The sequence below is a fragment of the Macaca thibetana genome, chromosome 2 (assembly GCF_024542745.1).
Source record: "Macaca thibetana thibetana isolate TM-01 chromosome 2, ASM2454274v1, whole genome shotgun sequence".
Classification (NCBI taxonomy): Eukaryota; Metazoa; Chordata; class Mammalia; order Primates; family Cercopithecidae; genus Macaca; species Macaca thibetana.
The window spans coordinates 102,798,542-102,819,411 of record NC_065579.1 but is presented as its reverse complement, the minus strand read 5'-3'; the positions used below and the strand labels follow the sequence as shown (position 1 = coordinate 102,819,411).

At 52.2% G+C, this 20,870-nt stretch overlaps 1 protein-coding gene across 8 annotated transcripts in view; it reads left to right on the top strand.

Moving 5' to 3' along the window:
* The window catches only part of PFKFB4 (6-phosphofructo-2-kinase/fructose-2,6-biphosphatase 4), a 42,488-nt gene extending 22,023 nt beyond the window's left edge, over positions 1–20,465 (top strand). For 7 of the 8 annotated variants that reach the window (XM_050780888.1, XM_050780893.1, XM_050780886.1 and 4 more), the window contains 10 exons: positions 1,267–1,341; positions 1,725–1,781; positions 2,420–2,541; positions 4,887–5,094; positions 5,745–5,891; positions 12,574–12,678; positions 14,390–14,519; positions 14,621–14,683; positions 16,170–16,234; positions 18,339–20,465. In XM_050780888.1, the coding sequence (XP_050636845.1) occupies positions 1,267–1,341; positions 1,725–1,781; positions 2,420–2,541; positions 4,887–5,094; positions 5,745–5,891; positions 12,574–12,678; positions 14,390–14,519; positions 14,621–14,683; positions 16,170–16,234; positions 18,339–18,398 (1,032 nt within the window). In that variant the 3' untranslated portion in view covers positions 18,399–20,465. Of the gene's footprint in view, positions 1–1,266; positions 1,342–1,724; positions 1,782–2,419; positions 2,542–4,886; positions 5,095–5,744; positions 5,892–12,573; positions 12,679–13,222; positions 13,346–14,389; positions 14,520–14,620; positions 14,684–16,169; positions 16,235–18,338 lie in introns of those variants that run through there. The other variant, XM_050780894.1, reaches the window with a different exon arrangement.
* Positions 20,466–20,870: the final 405 nt, after the last annotated feature.

Here is a 20,870-nt window from a genome sequence, read left to right as displayed (position 1 = left end):
TTGCTTGAACCAGGGAGGTGGAGCAATTCTCCACCTCCACCTCCAAATTCTTGTAGTAAGCCGAGATCATGCCACTGCACTCCAGCCTGGACGACAGATCAAGACTCTGTCTCAAAAAAAAAAAAAAAGTTAGCCAGGTATGGTGGTACATGCCTGTAATCCCAGCTACTTGGGAAGCTGAGGTGAAAGAATCACTTAAGCCCAGGAGGTTGAGGCTGCAGTGAGCTATGATTGCTCCACTATATTCCAGCCTGGGCGACAAAGGGAGACCCTGTCTCAAAAAAAATTTTTTTTAAACAAAAACAAAAAATGATGCTGTAACCCAGGTGTGGTGGTGCACAATTGTAGTCCCAGCTACTCAGGAGGCTAAGTTTAGGGGATCTCTTGAGCCCAGAGGCTTGAGGCTGCAGTGCATATGATCTTGCCTGTGAATAGCCATTGCACTCCAGCCCAGGCAACACAACGAGACTCCATCTCTGAAAAGAAAACAAAAACTTAAAAAATAAAAAAATGATGCTGTTAAAAAAACGGCTTAGACATGCTGGTGGGTGGGCCGCATCAAAGGATGCTTCTCAAAGAGCTCCAGATGGGTCAGTGCCCAGCTGGATGGGGTTGGGAAGGGGGCCTGGGCCTCCAGCTCTTCTTTATCAGCCAGCCAGTCTTCCCATTTCCTCCCCACCTTTGTCCCTTTTCCTAGCAATGCCAGCACACCCTCCTGAGTTCTCTGGTCCTGCGCAGGTGGTGTGAACTGGTTGGCGAGCACCTGTGTTTGGTTTCCTCCATGACTTTGAGTCCGTCACCATGGATCTATCTGACAGAATGTTGTAGATGCCTCCATCTCCTGTCCTCTCTTTTTCTCTTTATCTTTCCGTTCCCATTTTACTGGGTTGTCAAGATGGAGTAGAAATAAAAGTAGGTTCAGTTCACCAGGTTTAACTGGTTTCACTGAAATTCCTGTTGGTCAAACACAAACTGAGTGCCCATTGTGTGCAGAGCAGCACTGAGTAGGTTCTTCTGTGCTAAAGATCTGCTCCCCTGCTGGGAGCATAGGCATCCTCTCCTTCCATCTTCCTTGGGTCATTCTCTCCAAGGAAGGGGAGGGCCAGCCCAGCCCTTGCAAGTCTGAAGGAGACCGGCCAGGCAGGTGGCCCTGGCAGCAGCTAGTCCTTGTAAAAAACCAGTCCCCAGAGAGCCTGTGCTGCGGCCCTCAGGTGACTCCTACCTTCCCCAGGGCCAGAGGCTGAGTTAACCCTAGTTTGGTCCTAGGTTTTTGATGCCACAAACACCACCCGAGAACGGAGAGCGACCATCTTTAATTTTGGAGAACAGAATGGCTACAAGGTGAGGCCTCCTTGGCTCCTCTCCTTGGTGGAACTGTGGCATGCCCCCTGCCCTCCAGGGCTCCTTTCACCACCTGCTGATGCATAAGGGGCATGGGGCTGGCATGGCTCCTGAGCGTAATTTGGGATGAGAAGGGCTGTCTCCACCTGGGGTTTGCTTTCCAGAGGGAAGGGGGTTTTGGTGGGAGAGTCTAGGATAGGGCAGCACCTGCTTTAGCTCCGGACTCCTTGACCCTGCCTCCAGCCCCCTGAAGCAGGGTTTCAGGGCCTGGCTGCTGGTCAGCATGGGCCTCGGGGGATGGAGAGCTCCGAGCAAGGCAGGAGGCCCTGAACATGTCCGTGTTCCTTCCTCCCACCATCCCGGCGCTTCTGGTCCTGCCGCAGACCTTTTTTGTCGAGTCCATCTGTGTGGATCCTGAGGTCATAGCTGCCAACATCGTGGTGAGTGGTGCATCTGACCTTGTCAGAAGGTCGTGTGTGACAGGGACATCCCTTTTCAGGTTTTGGCTAATCTTAATTTGATCTTGAACCTTGCGGGGGCTAGGGAGGCAGTGTAACATCAAATGCTGGGTCAGGTGAGCCTTGCACTCTGTGGACCACTGTGTGGAAGGCTGGGTGGCTGGTGGACATTCACTCACCCCTCCTCCCCATCATAACCACCTGGACACTAGGAGAGCACCTTCAGCAGGGGTGGGAGGGTGGGTGAGGGGCATGTTTTATATTTCAGAGAAAGAAAGACTCATTCTTCCCTTCTCCTCCCCCAGTTTATCTCAGGAATGGCCATCTGGGTCTGGGGAAATGAGAGTTCAGGGTGGGGAAAGGCCTCTAGGCCTCCCCCGTACCCACAAGGATGAGGGACTTCAATCCCTGGACCCTTAGTGATATCCTCTCTGCACTCGTATGAGAACTCAGACCAGGGAGCTGCTGGACCAGCCCCCAACCTCAGCTTCCAGCCTCAGGTCCCCGCCCTGGTCTCTGGCCCAACCTCCTCCAGCCCCCTGCACCGCAGTCTCCTTGGTCTCTGGCCCCGCCTGGCTTCTGACCCTGGTATGTCCTTGCTCTGTGCCTGGCTCCGGCAGCAAGTGAAACTGGGCAGCCCTGACTATGTTAACCGCGACAGTGACGAGGCTACCGAGGACTTCATGAGGCGCATTGAGTGCTACGAGAACTCCTACGAGTCGCTAGATGAGGACCTGGATAGGTGAGTCAGGGCAGCGCCGGGCCCTGCAGCTGCCATGGCGGGCAGCAGGGGTCATACTTGGTTGCCTCCTGTGGCTCCCCATGGTGGTGGCTGGGGGACCAAAAAGCAGAGATGGTCTGATTTTCTTGTTTATTTCCTTGGGGCAGAAATTTTTGGCCAGAGGTGACTTGCAGAACACCTGCTACCTCATCCGAAACTCTGCGAGTCAGGATTTTATACTATTCCATCATGAAATCAAGCCAAATTTCTATGCAGGGGGTCTTAAAGCAGGGGTTGGCAAATATTTTCTGTCAAAGATCAGAAAGTAAATATTGTATTTAGACCTTGGAGGATGTACAGCCTCTGTTGCAGGCACTTGCTCTGCTGTCACAGTACAAATGAAACATAGATGATATGTAAATCAATGGGTATAGCTGTGTTCCAGTAAAACTTGATAAAAACAGCCCGCAGCTGAATTTGACTGTCTGGCCATAGTTTACCAAATCCTGTCTTACAGAACACATGGGGCAGTGGGCTGGGTAAATAATAATGTGAAGTATTACATCACAGAATGTAATACTTGGTGAAGTATTACAGTCATCATTATAACTCGTCATTGTGGAGAGACATGGGAAAATATAACACTGCATTCAGTGAAAAGGCTGGAATACAAACTTGTGCTTGGGTTCTATAATTCTATAAGCATCTGTAATACAGGCCGGGCAGAGTGGCTCATGCCTGTAATCCTAGCACTTTGGGAGGATGAGGCGGGAGGATTCCTTAATCCCAGGATTTTGATACCAGCCTGGGCAACATGGTGAAACCCTATCTCTACAAAAAATACAAAAATTAGCCTGGCGGCCGGGCGCGGTGGCTCACGCCTGTAATCCCAGCACTTTGGGAGGCCGAGGTGGGTGGATCACAAGGTCAGGAGGTCAAGACCATCCTGGCTAACACAGTGAAACCCTGTCTCTACTAAAAATACAAACAAATTAGCTGGGCGTGGTGGCGGGCACCTGTAGTCCCAGCTACTCGGGAGGCTGAGGCAGAAGAATGGCGTGAACCCGGGAGGTGGAGCTTGCAGTGAGCCGAGATCACGCCACTGCACTCCAGCCTGGGCGACAGAGCGAGACTCTGTCTCAAAAAAAAAAAATTAGCCTGGCGTGGTGGCGCACCCCTGTTGTCCCAGCTACTCAGGAGGCTGAGGTGGGAGAATCACCTAACCCCAGGGAGGTCAAGGCTGCAGTGAGTTGTGATTGCACCACTGCACTCCAGCCTAGGTGACAGAGTGAGACCCTGTCTCAAAAACAAAAAAAGGATGCACGTAAACAAAGAAACATAAGCAACTCTGAGATGAATGCTTTTGGGGTGTGCATAGAGCAGTGTCCTCAGCTGGGTTCTGGAGCCAGCCCAAGCCGGGCCTGAGCTGAATGGCCTCTGCCGCCTGGGTCTCTCTGTGGCTTTCATGGTTCCCCCACACAGCATTTCTTTTCATGGTTCTGTGGTGTGATCCATTTGTCTGGAGTGGTGGTTTGTCAGTAAGCATTGCTCTTGCTTTTATGGTGGTGTCATCACGACACCCCCAAACCAAGGTCCCAAGGTCCAGACAGTGAGAGCTCAACTGAGAATATCCAGAGGACTCTCGGCCTGAACCAGAGCCCACCGTGCACCCCCACACCCTGCACCCCCACAGAGACTGATCAGTGTGCTGTCCAAGCTGCAGTGCCATACGGATCCAGAGCACGGAAAGTGGCTGAGCTGGACTTATCGGCTGCCACCACCGGCACCATCCTCCTGTGCTTCTTGTCTCGTCCACCAGCTGCCCAGGGTGGGGTGTGGCAGCTGCTCAGCACACTTGGATGACCTGGACTGGGCTGTAGTGGGAGGAGGTCACGGGAAGGAAAGGCCAGGTCCTTGGATGGCTGGCCAGGAAGAGTGGGGGCGTGGAGCGTTTGCCAGCTACTCTCAAGTCAACAACCCTGGGGAAACCTGTCTCTTGGTTCAACTTACAGACAGTGTGTTGAGAACTCGGAGGTAGGCCAGAGGGGCCCCAGGGACACATGAGCAGCGGAGAAAGTCATGATGTGGTATGGCGGACCCCCAACTTTGGATGTCACCTTTGGGAAGCATGATGAGTGACGAGCACCTCCCATCTCCTGTCTCCCACAGGGTTTGCCTGTGCGTCACACTCACTGTGTTGCTCCCGCCTCACCCCCATCACTTGCACACCAGCTGACGGTCCTGAGGGTTGTAATCTCTGGTGGTCAGAGGTGCAAGGCCTCGCAGCGACTCTGTGGCTGGCCAGACGTGCTCTGTGAGGACCCTGGCCACACTCACAGGCTTCTTTCTACCTTCTCTGTGGACAGGGACCTGTCCTATATCAAGATCATGGATGTGGGTCAGAGCTACGTGGTGAACCGTGTAGCTGACCACATCCAGAGCCGCATCGTATATTACCTCATGAACATCCACGTGACCCCCCGCTCCATCTACCTCTGCCGGCACGGGGAGAGTGAGCTCAACCTCAAGGGCCGGATTGGCGGGGACCCAGGACTGTCCCCCCGGGGCAGGGAGGTCAGTGCATGTGTGCCTGCGTGTGCACATGGGCCTGCATTTGTACGTCTGCATGGCTAGGTTTATGCATGTGTGTGTGTGCTGGGGCTGGGCTCCCATTCTTTTTTTTTTCTTTATTTTTTATTTGTATTTTTTGGGGGTGGGGCTTCCATTCTTTTAATGTGCAGTCGAGGTGAATGACCTTCATTCAGCCTAGAATCTTCCCATCATGTAAGGAAGGTCACCAAGCAACAGGCAAATCTCTGGTGTCTGTGTGAACTGTCACTCGCTGAGCCCCTTTTGTCAGAGGCATGCCACCCTTGGAGCGACCTGAGTCCATACAGTGTAGCAGATGGCTGTGTCGCAGTCCAGGGGAGATAGTGAGACCTCAGTGGTCACGAAGCACAGGGCACCTGGTTGTGAGGAGGCAGTGGCCCTGATGAGTCACAGCTGGAACTGCGTTACTGTGCTCAGGGTCTGGGAGGGTGGACAAGAACAGCACTGTGTTCTTGTGTGTCAGCATGTGTGTCATTGACAAGTTAGTTCATGCTTTTTACCAAACCTGTAGTGAGTGTTCAAGGTGAGGATGATCTCATGAACCCTGCGGCTGTGGGATGCTTTAAGGGCATCCCAGGACCTGTGGGTCTGAGTTTGCTTATGATGTATTTCAGTTTGCCAAGAGTCTGGCCCAGTTCATCAGTGACCAGAATATCAAGGATCTGAAGGTCTGGACAAGCCAGATGAAGAGGACAATCCAGACGGCTGAGGCGCTAGGTGTGCCCTATGAACAGTGGAAGGTCCTCAACGAGATTGACGCGGTAGTTACCGTCCCTCCCTCCCTGTCTGCTTCCCGGACACCGCAGGGCCGATGCATCGCATTGTAACAACAGTGACCATTGCTCCCCTTGGGCAAAGGAGAGGAGAGAGAAAGGATACAGGAACCTAGGGGCTGGGAGCAGAGAGGAAAGGGCAGCCTAACAGGATGGGACCTTGGGTGAGCCCTAGACCATTCTCAGGAGTGAGCCTGGAAATTGACACCTCAACCTTACTCTCCTCCCTCCCTGTGGCCTCCTGCTAGGGTTCCTCATGGTCTAGCTCAACAAGAAATCAGCGGCCAGGGGAGCTTGGTAGCTGCAGTCAGCCATAGCCAACCTGCCAGGGATCTGGAGACACAAATGAGGTGAACCAGCACGGCCTTTGTCTCTTTAAAGATGCTGTTCTGGCCTGGAGCGGTGGCTCACGCCTGCAATCCTAGCACTTTGGGAAGCTGAGGTGGGCTCATCACCTGAAGTCAGGAGTTTGACTCCAACCTGGCCAACTGTCCAGTATCATCCCATAGGTCACTGAACCTCTGGTTTTTTTCTTTCTTCTGTTTATTTTTTCTCAGTCTTTTTTTCCTTCCGAGCTTTAGTTCACTTATCTTTACTTCTGCATTTTTATTTATTTATTTATTTATTTATTTTTATTTTTTTTTTTTTTTGAGACGGAGTCTCGCTCTGTCGCCCAGGCTGGAGTGCAGTGGCCGGATCTCAGCTCACTGCAAGCTCCGCCTCCCGGGTTCCCACCATTCTCCTGGCTCAGCCTCCCGAGTAGCTGGGACTACAGGCACCCACAACCGCGCCCGGCTAATTTTTTGTATTTTTTAGTAGAGACGGGGTTTCACCGTGGTCTCGATCTCCTGACCTTGTGATCTGCCCGCCTCAGCCTCCCAAAGTGCTGGGATTACAGGCGTGAGCCACCGCGCCTGGCTACTTCTGCATTTTTATTAAACCCATCCAGTGAACTTTTCATATCAGATGTGGTGTTTCAAAGCTCCGGGAATTCCACTTTTTTCCTTTCTGGAATCTTTCATTATTTCTTCATGGTGCTTGGCTCTGAAGTCCAGGAAGTGCCTCTGGGCAGTAAGCTGCTGCCTCTTCCCCTCCGCTTGCTTCCCTTTTCTCAAGGATCACAGTCCTGCCTAGTCTTGTGTCTAAAAACAGTTGTTTGATTTGTCCTTTTATTTATTTATTTATTTATTTGAGACGGAGGTTTGCTCTTGTTGTCCAGGCTGGAGTGCAATGGCACGATCTCGGCTCAGTGCCACCTTCGCCTCCCGGGTTCAAGTGATTCTCGTGCCTCCGCCTCCAGAGTAGCTGGGATTACAGGCACCCGCCACCACACCAGCTAAATTTTGTATTTTTAGTAGAGACAAGGTTTCACCACATTGGCCAGGCTGGTCTTGAACTCCCGACCTCAGGCGATCCACCCGCCTCGACCTCCCAAAGTGCTGGGATTACAGGTGTGAGCCACGGCACCCTGCCATTTTGTCCTTTTTTAAATAATAGTTGTTTTTGTTGGGGCCAGAGCAAATCTGGTACCAGTTGCTCCATCGTGGCTTGGTCTGTATTATGGGTGGTTCCCATTTCAATATGAAAAGTTTTGCTGTGGATATATACTTTGACTAATCTGAATATTACCACCCCTGCTTTTGTTTTTCAATTTTTTTTTTTTTTTTTTACTGTAGTAAAATACACATAACATAAAATTTATCATCATAGCTGTTTTGAAGTGTACATTTCAGGGCTATGAAGTATATTTACAATGTTACGCAACCATCACCACCATGCATCTGCAGAACTCTTTTAATCTTGTAAAACAGAAACTCTGTACCCATTGAACACATCAAGCCAGATGTGTTGGTTCATACCTGTAGTCCCAGGTACTTGGGAGGCTCAGGTGGGAGGATTGCTTGAGCCCATGAGTTTGAGGCTGTAGTGTGCTATGATTGCATTCACCAATGGCCCTTGCACTCCAGCCTGGGCAACATATGAGACCCCATCTCTAAAAAAATTTAAAAAAGAAAAACAATAACTCTATTTGCTACTCCCAGCCCCTGGCAACCACTTTGTCTTTATGACTTTGACTACTTTATACACCTCATGTAAGTGAAATCATATAGTATTTGTCTTTTTGTAACTGGTTACTTCAGTTAGCATAACATCCTCAAGGTTCATCCAGGTTGCAGCTTGCACAAGAGTTTCCTTCCCCCTTTTTTTTTCAAGACAGCATCTCACTCTGTCACCCAGGCTACAGTGCAATGCAGCAATCACTGCAGCCTCAAACTCCTAGACTCAATGATTCTCTTGTCTTAGCCTCCTTTGTAGCTGGGACTAGCAAGTGTACACCACCATGCCTAGCTAATTCTTTTATTTTTTGTAGAGAAGGGAGGCTCGCTATGTTGCCCAGGCTGGTCTCAAACTCCTAGCCTCAAGCGATTCTACCACCTTGGCCTCCCAAAGTGCTCAGATTACAAGTGTGAATCACCACACCCAACCTGAAGAATTTTCTTCCTTTTTAAGGCAGAATAAGATTCTATTGTATACCACATTTCCTGTATCCATTCATCTGCCAATGGACACTTGGACAGCTTCCACTTTTTAGCTATTGTGGATAATGCAGCTATGAATATGGATACAAATGTCTCTTTGAGACCCTGCTCTCAATTCAGTTGTTTTTGGTATAGACCTAGAAGTAAAATTGCCAGATCCTATGGTAATTCTGTTTTTATTTTTATTTTATTTATTTATTTATTTTTGAAACGGAGTCTTGCTGTGTCACCCAGGCTGGAGGGCAAGGCGCGATCTCAGCTCACTGCAACCTCCACCTCCCTGGTTCAGGCAATTCCCCTGCCTCAGCCTCCCGAGTAGCTGGGATTGTAGGCGCACACCACCACGCCTAGCTAATTTTTTTGTATTTTTAGTAGCAACAGGGTTTCACATGTTGGTCAGACTGGTCTCGAATTCCTGACCTCAGGCGATCCACCTGCCTCAGCCTTCCAAAGTGCTGGGATTACAGGCATAAGCCACCGTGCCCGGCATCTGCTTTTATTTTTTTGAGGAACTGCTGTACTGTTTCCCATAGCAGCTGCATCATTTTACATTTCTACCAGAAGTGCACACGGGTTCCAATTTCTCCACATCCTCGTCAACACTTGTTGTTTTCTTTTCTTTTCTTTTTATTTTTATTTTTATTTTTTTATTTTTTTTTTTTGAGACGGAGTCTTACGCTGTTGCCCAGGCTGGAGTGCAGTGGCGCGATCTCGGCTCACTGCAAGCTCCGCCTCCCGGGTTCCCGCCATTCTCCTGCCTCAGCCTCCTGAGTAGCTGGGACTACAGGCGCCCGCCACCGCGCCCGGCTAATTTTTTGTATTTTTAGTAGAGACGGGGTTTCACTGTGGTCTCGATCTCCTGACCTTGTGATCCGCCCGCCTCGGCCTCCCAAAGTGCTGGGATTACAGGCTTGAGCCACTGCGCCCGGCCTCTTTTCTTTTTAAATAGTAGCCATCCTAATGGGTGTGGTATTGCATTGTGGTTTTGATTTGTTATTCCTGCTTTCTGTCCATATAATTTTTTCTTTTTCTTTTTTTTTTTTTTTTAGCGACAGAGTCTTGCTCTGTTGTCCTGGCTGGAGCTCTATGGCACCATCACAGTTCACTGCAGCCTTGACCTCCCAAGTTCAAGTAATCCTCCTACCTCAGCCTCCCAAGTAGCTAGGACTACAGGCGCACATCACTGTGCCCAGCTAAATTAAGAAAAAAAAATTTTTTTGGCCAGGTGTGGTGGCTTATGCCTGTAATCCCAGCACTTTGGGAGGCCACGGTGGGCAGATCACCTGAGCTCGGGAGTTCAAGACCCAGGAGGTGGAGGTTGTGGTGAGCCAAGATCCTGCCACTGCACTCCAGCCTGGGCAACAAGAGCAAAACTCCCTCTCAAAATTAAAAAAAAAAAAAATTTCTGCCTCCCAGTTTCAAGTGATTCTCCTGCCTCAGCCTCCTGAGTAGCTGGGATTACAGGAATGAGCCACCAAGCCTGGCTAATTTTGTATTTTTAGCAGAGATGAGGTTTCTCCATGTTGGTCAGGCTGGTCTCAAACTCCTGACCTCAGGTGATCCCACCTTGGCCTCTCAAATTGCTAGTATTACAGGCGTGAGCCACTGCACCTGTCCTAAATTTAAAAAATTTTTAGAGATGTGGTCTTGCTATGTTGCCCAGGGTGGTCTTGAACTCCTGGGCTCAAGCGATCCTCCTTCCTTGGCCTCCCAAAGTGCTGAGATTACAGGCATGAACCACCATGCCCAACCTGTCCATATTTTTTTATTATATTTTTTCCCTTTTATTTTTAACATTTTTGTATCATTTTCTTTAGAATAAAGAGCATAGGCCAGGCGCAGTGGCTCATGCCTGCAATTCCAGCACTTTGGGAGGCTGAGGCGGTCAGATCACTTGAGGCCAGGAGTTCGAGACCAGCCTGGTCAACATGACAAAACCCCGTCTCTTCTAAAAATACAAAAAATTAGCCAGCCATGGTGGCCTCTGCCTGTAATCCCAGCACTCAGGAGGCTGAGGCAGGAGAATTGTTTGAACCCAGGAGGCGGAGGTTGCAGTGAGCTGAGATTGCACCACTGCACTCCAACCTGGGCAACAGAGCGAGACCCTGTCTCAAAAAAAAAAAATAAGATGGAAGCTTTCTCTGTCTTCCTCTTCACTTCCTTCTGTGCCTTCACCAGAATAATATTTCATGTCTAAATTTCTACTAACAGTCTCTTTAAGACAGTCTAAGCTTTTTATCATGCACCACAAAATTCTTCCAGCCTCTACCCACTATCCAATTTCATAACCACTTCCACATTTTTAGTTCTTTATTACAGCAGCCAGCAGCACTTCACTTCCTGGTACCAAAATACGTATTCAAGTGTGGTGGTGCACACCTGTAGTCCCAGCTACTTGGGAGGCTGAGGTGAGAGGATCACCTGAGCCTGGGAAGTTTGAGGCTGCAGTGAGCCAAGATCACACCACTGGACTCCAGTCTGGGTGACGGAGTAAGACTGTCTCAAAAAACAAAATGAAACAAAACAAAAGAACCACTAAATATAAAAAAAAGTATGTATTAGTTTACTAGGGCTGCTGTAACAAAGCACTACAGATGAGTGGCTTAAAATGACATGAATTGATTCTCTCACAATTCTGGAGGCTGGAAGTCTGAAATGAAGGCCTCAGCAGGGCTGTGCTCCCTCTGAAGGTGCTAATAAAGAACCTTCCTCACCTCTTCCTAGTTTCCAGTTGTTGCCAGCAATCCTTGGTATTTCTTGGCTCATAGCCTCATCATTCCAATCCCACCTCTGTCCGCTGGCTGTCGTCACATGGCTTTCTTCCCTATGTGTGTCTGTCCGTGCCTTCACATGGCATTCTTTTTTTTTTTTTTTTTTTTTTTTTTTTTTTGAGACGGAGTCTCACTCTGTTGCCCAGGCTGGAGTGCAGTGGCACGATCTCAGCTCACTGCAACCTCTGCCTCCCAGGTTCAAGAGATTCTTCTGCCTCAGCCTCCCAACTAGCTGGGACTATAGATGTGTGCCACCACACCCAGCTAATTTTTGTATTTTTTTAGTGGAGACAGGGTTTCATCATATTGGCCAGGCTGGTCTCAGACTCCTGACCTTATGATCCACCCGCCTCAGCCTCCCAGAGTGCTGGGGTTGCAGGCATAAGCCACCGCACCTGGCCTACATGGCGTTCTTAAAAGGACACCAATGATTGAATTTAGGACCCACTCTAATACAATATGTCCCCATCTTTTTTTTTTTTTTTGAGACAGAGTCTCACTCTCTGCCCCAGGCTGGAGTGCAGTGGTGCGATCTCGGCTCACTGCAATCTCCACCTCCTGGGTACGTGTGATTCTCCTGCCTATAGGCGTGCGCCACCACACCTGACTAGTTTTTGTATTTTTAGTAGAGATGGGGATTCATCATGTTGACCATGCTGGCCTTGAACTCCTGATCTCAGGTGATCCACCTGCTTCGGCCTCCCAAAGTGCTGGGATTACATGCCCAACCAACTTTTCTTTTTTTTTTTTTGAGAGGGAGTCTCTCTGTTGCCCAGGCTGGAGTGCAGTGGCCCAATCTCAACTCACTGCAACCACTGCCTCCTCCACCATGTTGGCCAGGCTGATCTTGAACTCCTGACCTCCTCAGCCTCCCAAAGTGCTGGGATTACAGGCATGAGCCATCATGCCCGGTCAGCTTTTTTTTGTTTTTTTTTTTTTTAATGGCATTTGTAGAAGATGATCTATGCTGTGTGTGTGTGTGTGTGTGTGTGTGTGTGTGTGTGTGTGTGTATCCCAAATAACACAAGTGAAGTTTTCCTTCATAGTTTGCATAACAACCTATACTCACGAGAAGTATTTTCACAGCACAGAAAAGAAAAAACACATAGCATCTCTGTATGTATTGGATGGGTGATGGATAGGTGGACAAGGCTGTCCTGGTAGCTTTTTACAAACAAGGAACCACCAATGATCAGTGTTCCTAGAGGGCCTCCCTTCCCTGGACAGGTTTCTGTTCCCTTTGCCCAGGAAATGCCCATGAATTTCGTCTCCTCTGCTTGATGCTGCCTCACCCCAAACACCCCCAAGGCTTGTCTTCTAGGCATTGTAGGAGGTGTGATGACTGTGGTATCTCCCTAGGGCGTCTGTGAGGAAATGACCTATGAGGAAATTCAGGATAATTATCCACTGGAGTTCGCCCTGCGGGACCAGGACAAGTACCGGTACCGGTACCCTAAAGGGGAGGTACGTGGGATTTGGGGCTTAGTCCCAGCCACCTACCACCCGCCTGGGAGTACCACCTGTGGCTGAGGGCCTGTGGGGCTCTACAGGGGCTGCGGGGGTAGCAGAAGGGGCCTGGTCTCAGAGGCAGGCCAGCCTGGGTGTGTGGTTCATTTCCACCCCTTCCCAGCTGTGCGGCCCAGGCCTTAGTCCCTTCCTCAGGTGTGGGGTGGGCAGTACCGTGTAGGGCAGACCTTCAACCCGGAGACCTTTGGCTCCCTGCTCTCCATTCTTGTCTTTCCCCTTCCCAGGGGTGGAGAATTCGGAAGGGCAGGGCCTGAGGTGGGGGGTCTGTGGGGTTAGGCTTTCCTGGGACCCCTATAGACAGTGAGCTGTCCCCTGGAATTCCCAGGCCAGCTCCTTTCCCAGGGAGTTGTCGGCCCTTTCCAGGGTGCTCAAATGGCTGGGGAGTTGGGGAGACCATGGCAGACCTGGGACTTGGGTCTCAGCTCATTCGCGTCCCTGTCTCGGGCCTCACCCTTCCTTTGGATGCTTCCTTTTGTCACAGGCTGAGCCCATCCTCCCTGTGGCTCCAGGCACCACCCCCAGCCCTGGCACCAGACCCGGGGAGACCTTCCACACATGAGTTGGCTACCACAAGCCACTGCACTTGTCACCTTCTCTGACAGAGGTCAGCCCCAGCCCCAGGTCAGAAACTGAGGGTCACCTTGACTGAGGCATTTCCTTCCAATTCCAGGAGGTGGCCTGGGGCAGGGGCCAAATAAAAATGCCCCCCATCAACACACATATGTACACGTATATGTACACATGTAGAAGCACCTCCACCCAGCAACTAGGCTCACAGGCCCCTATACTGTACCATCCTCAGGATAGTATAGCTCTTGGAAACATTAATTATTCCCCACATCATGTTGTGAGGCCAAGTTCAGATTTAGAACTAACCCAGATAACGGTCAGGAGAAACAAAGCAGCTGGCTGCTCAAACTTGAGAATACAGGGAGGAGAAATTCATGTTACCAAAAGAACTGATCTAGGATTTTCTCAGAACTACCAGGAGCTGGCACAAATCAGTGTGTCATTCTTGCTAATCAAAGCTCGGGGTACATTCAATTCCGACTGCTGGAGGCCATTTTTGAAGGACCACTCATTGTGTGCAGAAGGATGAAACTGATGAAAATCTAAACCTGCGAGGTCGAGAGGCCCAGCAGGGGCCCAAACCGTACATCGTGGCAGGCATAGGGGGAAGATACTGGGCAGGTAGACTGAGGATAGTTCCTGGGGACCCCAACTGTTTCTGATGAGTCACACTCCAGAAAGTTCCTGGTCTTTGCTCTCTTCCCCTGCACTTTTGTTGGTACACTCTCTTTGCTGTGGGCTGGAAGCAGGCAGAGTCTTCTCCAGTCACATTAATTCCATAGCTGAGGATTCAGTGCAGAGCTCCATGGGTGAGCACTGAGGTGGACCCTGGGATGGAGCCTGAGGCCTAGCTCTGCACTCTCAATCCTACCAGAACCTGGCCCTGAGATGGGAAAGGTGGCCCCTTTCCTCAGCTGCCCACCCCCATGCCCTCAGAAGGCTAGGCTGGAGGAGGCCCAGTCACAGCTTCCCAGAATGGTGAGCAGCTGCAGGAGTGGTAGGTGGCCCAGTGTCCGGGATGTGTCTGTCCCTCCCCCAGAGCTGGGCCTGAGGGACACCTCTCTGCTTGCCCTTGCAGTCCTACGAGGACCTGGTCCAGAGACTGGAGCCTGTCATCATGGAGCTGGAGAGGCAAGAGAATGTGCTGGTCATCTGCCACCAGGCTGTGATGCGCTGCCTGCTGGCCTACTTCCTCGACAAGGCAGCAGGTGCGGGCCATGCCCTGGGGGAGGTGGGAGGGTTGTGTGAGAAGGTAGGCACTGTCACCAGGCATTTCTGGTGTGCTAGCCATCCCCCTCTGTGTCTACAGAACAGCTGCCCTACCTCAAGTGTCCACTGCACACAGTCCTGAAGCTGACCCCTGTGGCATACGGTAAGGAAGCTTCCTGAACATTGACCATGGGTAGCCATGACCTTGGATCTCTGCACAGTTCCATGATTTTCTCCAAATTCCTGGAAAATTGTGTTAGGAACCCATTCCTTCACCCACTACCCCACTACCTTTCCCAATATGTTTTTCTTCTTTCAGACGGAGTCTTGCTCTGTCACCCAGGCTGCAGTGCAATGGCGTGATCTCGGCTCACTGCAACCTCCACCTCCTGGGTTCAAGTGATTCTCTTGCCTCAGCCTCCCGAGTAGCTGGGATTACAGGCGCCTGCCGCCATACCCAGCTAATTTTTGTATTTTTAATAGAGACAGGGTTTCACCATGTTGTCAGGCTGGTCTCGAACTCCTGACCTTAGGTAATCTACCTACCTTGGCCTCCCAAAGTGCTGGGATTACAGGCATGAGCTACCGTCATGAGCTACCATCCCCAGCCCTAATTTGCCTTTAAAAAGTTTGTTGTGGGGCCGGGCGCAGTGGCTCACGCCTGTAATCCCAGCATTTTGGGAGGCCGAGGCGGGTGGATCACAAGGTCAGGAGATCGAGACCATCCTGGCTAACATGGTAAAACCCCGTCTCTACTAAAAATACAAAAAAATTAGCCAGGCATGGTGGCGGGCGCCTGTAGTCACAGCTACTCAGGAGGCTGAGACAGGAGAATGGCGTGAACCTGGGAGGCGGAGCTTGCAGTGAGCCTATATCGCGCCACTACACTCCAGCCTGGTCGACAGAGTGAGGCTCCGTCTCAAAAAAAAAAAAAACTTTGTCGTGAAAAAGTTTATGTGGCCACACAGAAGGCCTCCCCAGTGACTTTGCTTACCCATTGCCTACCTGCATGAGGGGCTTTTCTACTGATTTTTCCAAACCCCCACAAGGCCCCATGGTCCCCAGGGCCTGGACTTTATTCTGGGTGCAGGGCAGTGTGAGTCCCACCCCTGCCTCTTGCTATACCAGCAGAGACCTCAGGCAACTTCATCTCTCAGGTCTTAGCTCCTCACCTTTAACACAGGTGCTCTTGGGGGAATGGCTGTGAAGCCCAGTGGCAGCTGATGTCACTCCACTGTGTGATAATGGCCTCATCACCCATTGCACTGTGCACCTGGCATGTGGTTGACTGGGACTTGCATGGTAGAGTTGGGATGTGGGTGGTTTGGGGGCCCTGAAGACTTTGAGAGCCAGTGACCTCACCTTAGGCCTGCTGCTCCCCCGATCCCTCTCGGCCCTGGGGTTGGGGAGCCTGGGGCCTCTGTGTGGCCCTGTCTGGGCCGCCACATATGGATAAGTATGGGTCTGGCAGGGTGTCTCGTCCTTCCTCCCGGGGCTCCCCAGAGCTGCCTAAAGTGGAAGAACTAGAGTGAGGCTGAGATGGCTGCTCCATTCCACACACCCAGACCCCCCTCCAAGAGAAGTTTCTAGCTTCTGCGGCTCAGCTGCCTTTCAGGAGTGGGGATGGATTTGCATCTTCCCTTTGGCAGGTTGTAAAGTGGAGTCCATATTCCTGAATGTGGCCGCTGTGAACACGCACCGGGACAGGCCTCAGGTAGCAATGGGGTCACTGCTGGGGTAGTGGGGTGTTCCTGATGTGGGGGTGTCCAGACTGCACATCCTCCAGGGCCAGGCCCAGCTGGGGCACCTGCCAGAGGGAGCTTGAATCTTCTGCCAAGACTGTTGTCCTATCAGCAGGGTGGGGCCTGCATCAGCCCTTCCCAAGGCACCTGCCCTGGCGATGGGGAAATCCCTGATGCTGAGCCACCAGGCTCAGGAGTGCCTGAGCTTGGGTGTGGTTGGACCCCCAGGACCTGAGGAGCCACAGGGCTCCCCAGCAGCTCCTTGGAGGTCTAAGTCAAGGGGGCCCTTAGGCTCAGTGAGAAAGAGGCTGGAGGCTAAGAATGAGGCTTACTCTTCCCACTCCCCATCCCTGCAGCTGAGGCCTCATGAGCCCCTTTTCTAACCACAGCACCTTTAAAAATTAAAATGGGATCATGCGCTTTTGGGGAAAGGGCCATGCAGATGCTGAAGGGGCCTCCGCATGGGGTGGAGACCTTGGTCCAGAAGAGCAGTCACCACCTGTGCTCCCCAAGTGCCTTGTGGAAAGTAGAAGCTCCTCAGAGTGTAGCTCAGAACCACTCTTGGTCCCATGTGGGGTCCCTCTACAATGGTGGCTCCCTCTCCCATTGGGGCCAAGGGTCGGACCTACACTTCTGGGAGCCCTGGTCCCAGTTCCTGGAGTCCATTGCACAGAGAAGGCTCCTGGGCCTCAGTGATGCCTATTGCCATCCATGATGGGGCCTGCTTCGGCTCTGGGTCCCTGCTGAGGGTGCAGGCCTTGAACTGGACCAGGACATCTGGCCTTGGACCTTATAGCATAGCTGTGTAGATGTGTCCTGTCCCTTCCCAACACCACTGCCCCCAAGCAGGACCAGTTACCCTGCAGGCCTCTCTTCCCATTGCTCTGAGAGTCCGTGCATGTCTTGGCCAAGTTCAGCCCAGGCCCAATTTAGTACCCACAAGTCACAGGGGAAGGCACCTCCCAACTGGCATCCTTTGGGCCAAGGAAGGCCCAGATGGCACTGGGCCCCCAGTGCTGACAGAGTGATGGTAAGAGAGGCCCCTGGGCCTGGCAGCCCTTGGGAGCTGACCCTGCCAGTCCATCACCATAGTGTGACTGACGGTCACTCTGCCCACTATGGGTGGGTGCTTCTCAGAGGCAAACTGCTACTAACCCCAGGTTCCTTGATGGCTCCCTTCCAGCCCATCCGTTGGGGCAGGCTGTGGTGGAAAAGGGGTGCCTCAGGAAGCCTGCCCAGCAATAAGAATTATACCTGCCCCTACAATTCCAGGGGCCGGTCCTATGAGCCCAGGCTATGGGCCATGGGGGCCATGTCTCTCTCCCTGCAGATCTGGGCATGTCATGTTGCATAAGGCAGCAGCTCAGGTCATCAGTGACCTGCTCCTGCAGGTGATGGTTCCAGGGCCCACAGCTGGGAGGAGGGCCACCAGGCTCGGGGGAACATAAGACAGCCTCAGAGATCTAAGGGAAGTTTCAGATTCCCTGTTCCTCAGGCCTGAGACACCCTGAGCCCGACAGGCCAAGGATGGGACTGAGCTCTGCAAGTTGGTGGGGGCTGTCTATAGCTGAGGGCTTCAGGAGGCCCTGTGCCCCAGTTCTGAGGGGACAGACCAGGCTGCAGACCAGGAAATGCCCTTAGGCTTCTGGGGCACCTCTGACACCTGTGTGCCCACCCTTTAAACCAGGATGGAGGCACCCCCAGGAGCTGAACCCCATCCCTGCCCCAAAAATGAGGATAAAATCCCCAAGCCAGGTTTTCCTCCTCAATTGACCCAGCCCTAAGATAGGAGGAGGTAGCAGCCTTGCTTTGGGTATTGCCTGACCTGGCTGCAGTGGAGCAGAAAACGTGGTGGCATCCTCCACCGCACCTTTGTTCTATTGTCCGTCCATCCACTGTGTGGCACGAAGCTCTTGGCCATGCATTCTCAGGGAAGCTTGCGTTCTAGAGTCTTGCGGCCAAAGCTGCTACAGTGAGAATGTGAAGCCTGACGAGCCACAGTGATAAGGAAGGTAGACAGCAGGCCTCTCATCTATTCCTGCTATGGAGTGAACGCTCTGTGTTTTTATTGTACAGAACGTGGACATCTCAAGACCTCCAGAGGAAGCCCTTGTCACGGTGCCTGCTCACCAGTGACCACGTTCATCCACTGTGACCACTAGGCAGGCACTGGTCTCTGCAGAGGGGGTCATTCCAGGCCCTCCAGTGTGTGTGACAGTCACCATGCCATGCAGGGATATTCTTGAAGCCACATATGGCTGGCGGAACCTAGAACCCCCGCCCCAACGCACCTGGCTTTGTTGACAGTCGGCAACAAGGTTGTGCATGGCTCCTGACCTGCTGCTAAGAGTCGCTTGACCAGACTGCATCTGCATGGGCTGTGCGGAGGTTGCCCAGCCCCAGGTTCTTCCGGCGCAGCTCTTAGGTGTTCACTCTCGCCAGCTCAGTTGGCTTTGTGAAGTGTGAAACCTTACAATGTGAAAGGAAAGTGCTTGCTGTGATGTTCCTACTGTGGCCCAGCTGCCCAGCGTGGACCTGGTGACTCTCCGCAGGGCCTCTACCATCCTCTCTGTGGCCACTGCCTGAGCCAGAGGCCAGGTGTTCATGGGGCCCTGAGCTTCTGCTGCCTCTGGTAAGAGGGAGAGCCCTTCCCATCCTTACCCACCAGGAACTAGAGCCCCAACCACAGCAGATGCTTCCCAGGCAGCCACTGGCCAGGCCCTTGTATCCATGTCACCCTTATTTGCAGGCATTCATGGAAGCAATGCGCTTGCTTCGGTACATTGCAATGCACAGAAATGTGCAGGCAGGGGGGCAGTTGTGGTCGCCCCTCCCCTGTTGTGCATGTACCCGGCTACTTAGGTATGCTTAGGGGAGCTGGTGGCCAGGGATGCCCCTTCAGGCCTGCTCTCACAGTAAAACCACCTCAAGACAGGGTAGGCATACGAGTTCCCTTCCTGGTGCACACACCGAAGTGCTCGAGGGAGAGGCTGCCGCCCCCTCTCCCCTTCCCTGGCTGTGAACACTGGCAGCCGATGGGGAGGTGGCCTCTCACCTGTTGCTGCCCGTGTCCACACAGGAATGTACACTGGTGGCAGAGACATGCATTTGCCATAAATGATTCAGAAACACTTGTATGGTCCTGTAAAACTTTTCTGGTGTTTTTTGACTTCTGCCTGTGGGCCTGAGGAAGGGAGAAGGCAGACCCATAGGCAGTCCCTGGGCAAGGGAGGATTTTCCCAGCTGCAGCACAGCTTTCCATTCATGTGCATGTGAGTCTGGTGAAAATGGCCTTGTGTAGTCCAGTGTCTGTCATGCCCCTGAGTTCTTGTGGTCCCAGAGAGGCAGCCTGGGCAGTCTGTTTACAGCTGGCAAACACTGGCTGGCAAGTTGTGGTGCTGGGTCAGAAAGTGTCTGGACTGGTAATCGGGTGCCCTGCTGTCCACAGGTGGACTCTGGGGAAGCCAGGCCCCTGGATCCCAAGTCCTTTGTGTCTGGAGCCTTACCTGGCCTGTGCCTGGAACGTAGCACATCTTTCCAGCCTCCCAGGGCTTTGCAGCCTGCAGATGCCACCTGCCCCTGAGAGAAGTTAGCATCCCTGGCCCTGGCTGGTGGTCTCTCATCCTTGTGTGCTGCTCTCCTAAGAGATGTCCAAGGCGGAGCAGGGGCAGGATCCTCCTTCCACACTTATCTGTCAGAGCCCCAAACCCTTTAGACCCACAGCCCAAGGACCATGCCACTCCCTTTGGGGCATGGGGACTGCAGCCTTTGCTTCTGTGTCTTTTGGAGTTTCGGTGACTTTTGTCACCTGGACACACTCACTTGTTAGCCATAGTGGGTCCCCTTGGTCAGCAACAGTGCATGTACCTCTGGATGTCACCTGAGGTGAGACCACCGAGGCCTTTTCTCTCTGTGTACAGAGGGGAGTTAGGAGCTGCTGGACTGGATGCATTACAAGGACTGGGGACACGGCAGAGGGACATCCAGGGATCAGGGCATGAGTGGGGGCAGCCCCCCAGCCTCTGCCCTGGCATGGTCTCCACATGGGCTGTGGCATGGCTGATTGGCTGCCACATTTCGGCCATGTGGGCTGGTGTGCCCATGTTGCAGGTATTTTCCCGAGTTCCCCAGAATGGATGGTATCGAATCTCAGCCACATGCAACACTGTGTCCAGCATTCTTTGCAATAAATACTTTTTAAAATATAATCTCAGGTTGTATTTGATAGCCAGTTCTCCATTTGTGAAGTGTTTTTTTTTTCTGGCCTGCTTTGTCGATGCCTGGTGCTGTGGTCTTCCTCGAAGGTCTGTGTTGGGATCCTTGGTTCAGCTTCCACCCCCATGTTCACTCTTACTGAAGAGGAATGGTGCTGCCCTGGAGTGAGCCCTGGCCTGGCACACGTGGGCAGGGGCCTGAGTCTTCCCTGGGCTGACCTGGGGTATGGGGCCGTTGTCCCTGAACAAGAGGCAAATGTGGAGGGGGCGGTGAAGCTGGAGTGGAGCACTGTTAAGGGAAGGATTCTGAGGTCCCTAGGAATGTGGGCTCCAAATGCGGCATTCTTGGGGAAGGGTCCCTGGGGGCTGGGTCGAGGATGTAGTGGCTACATGA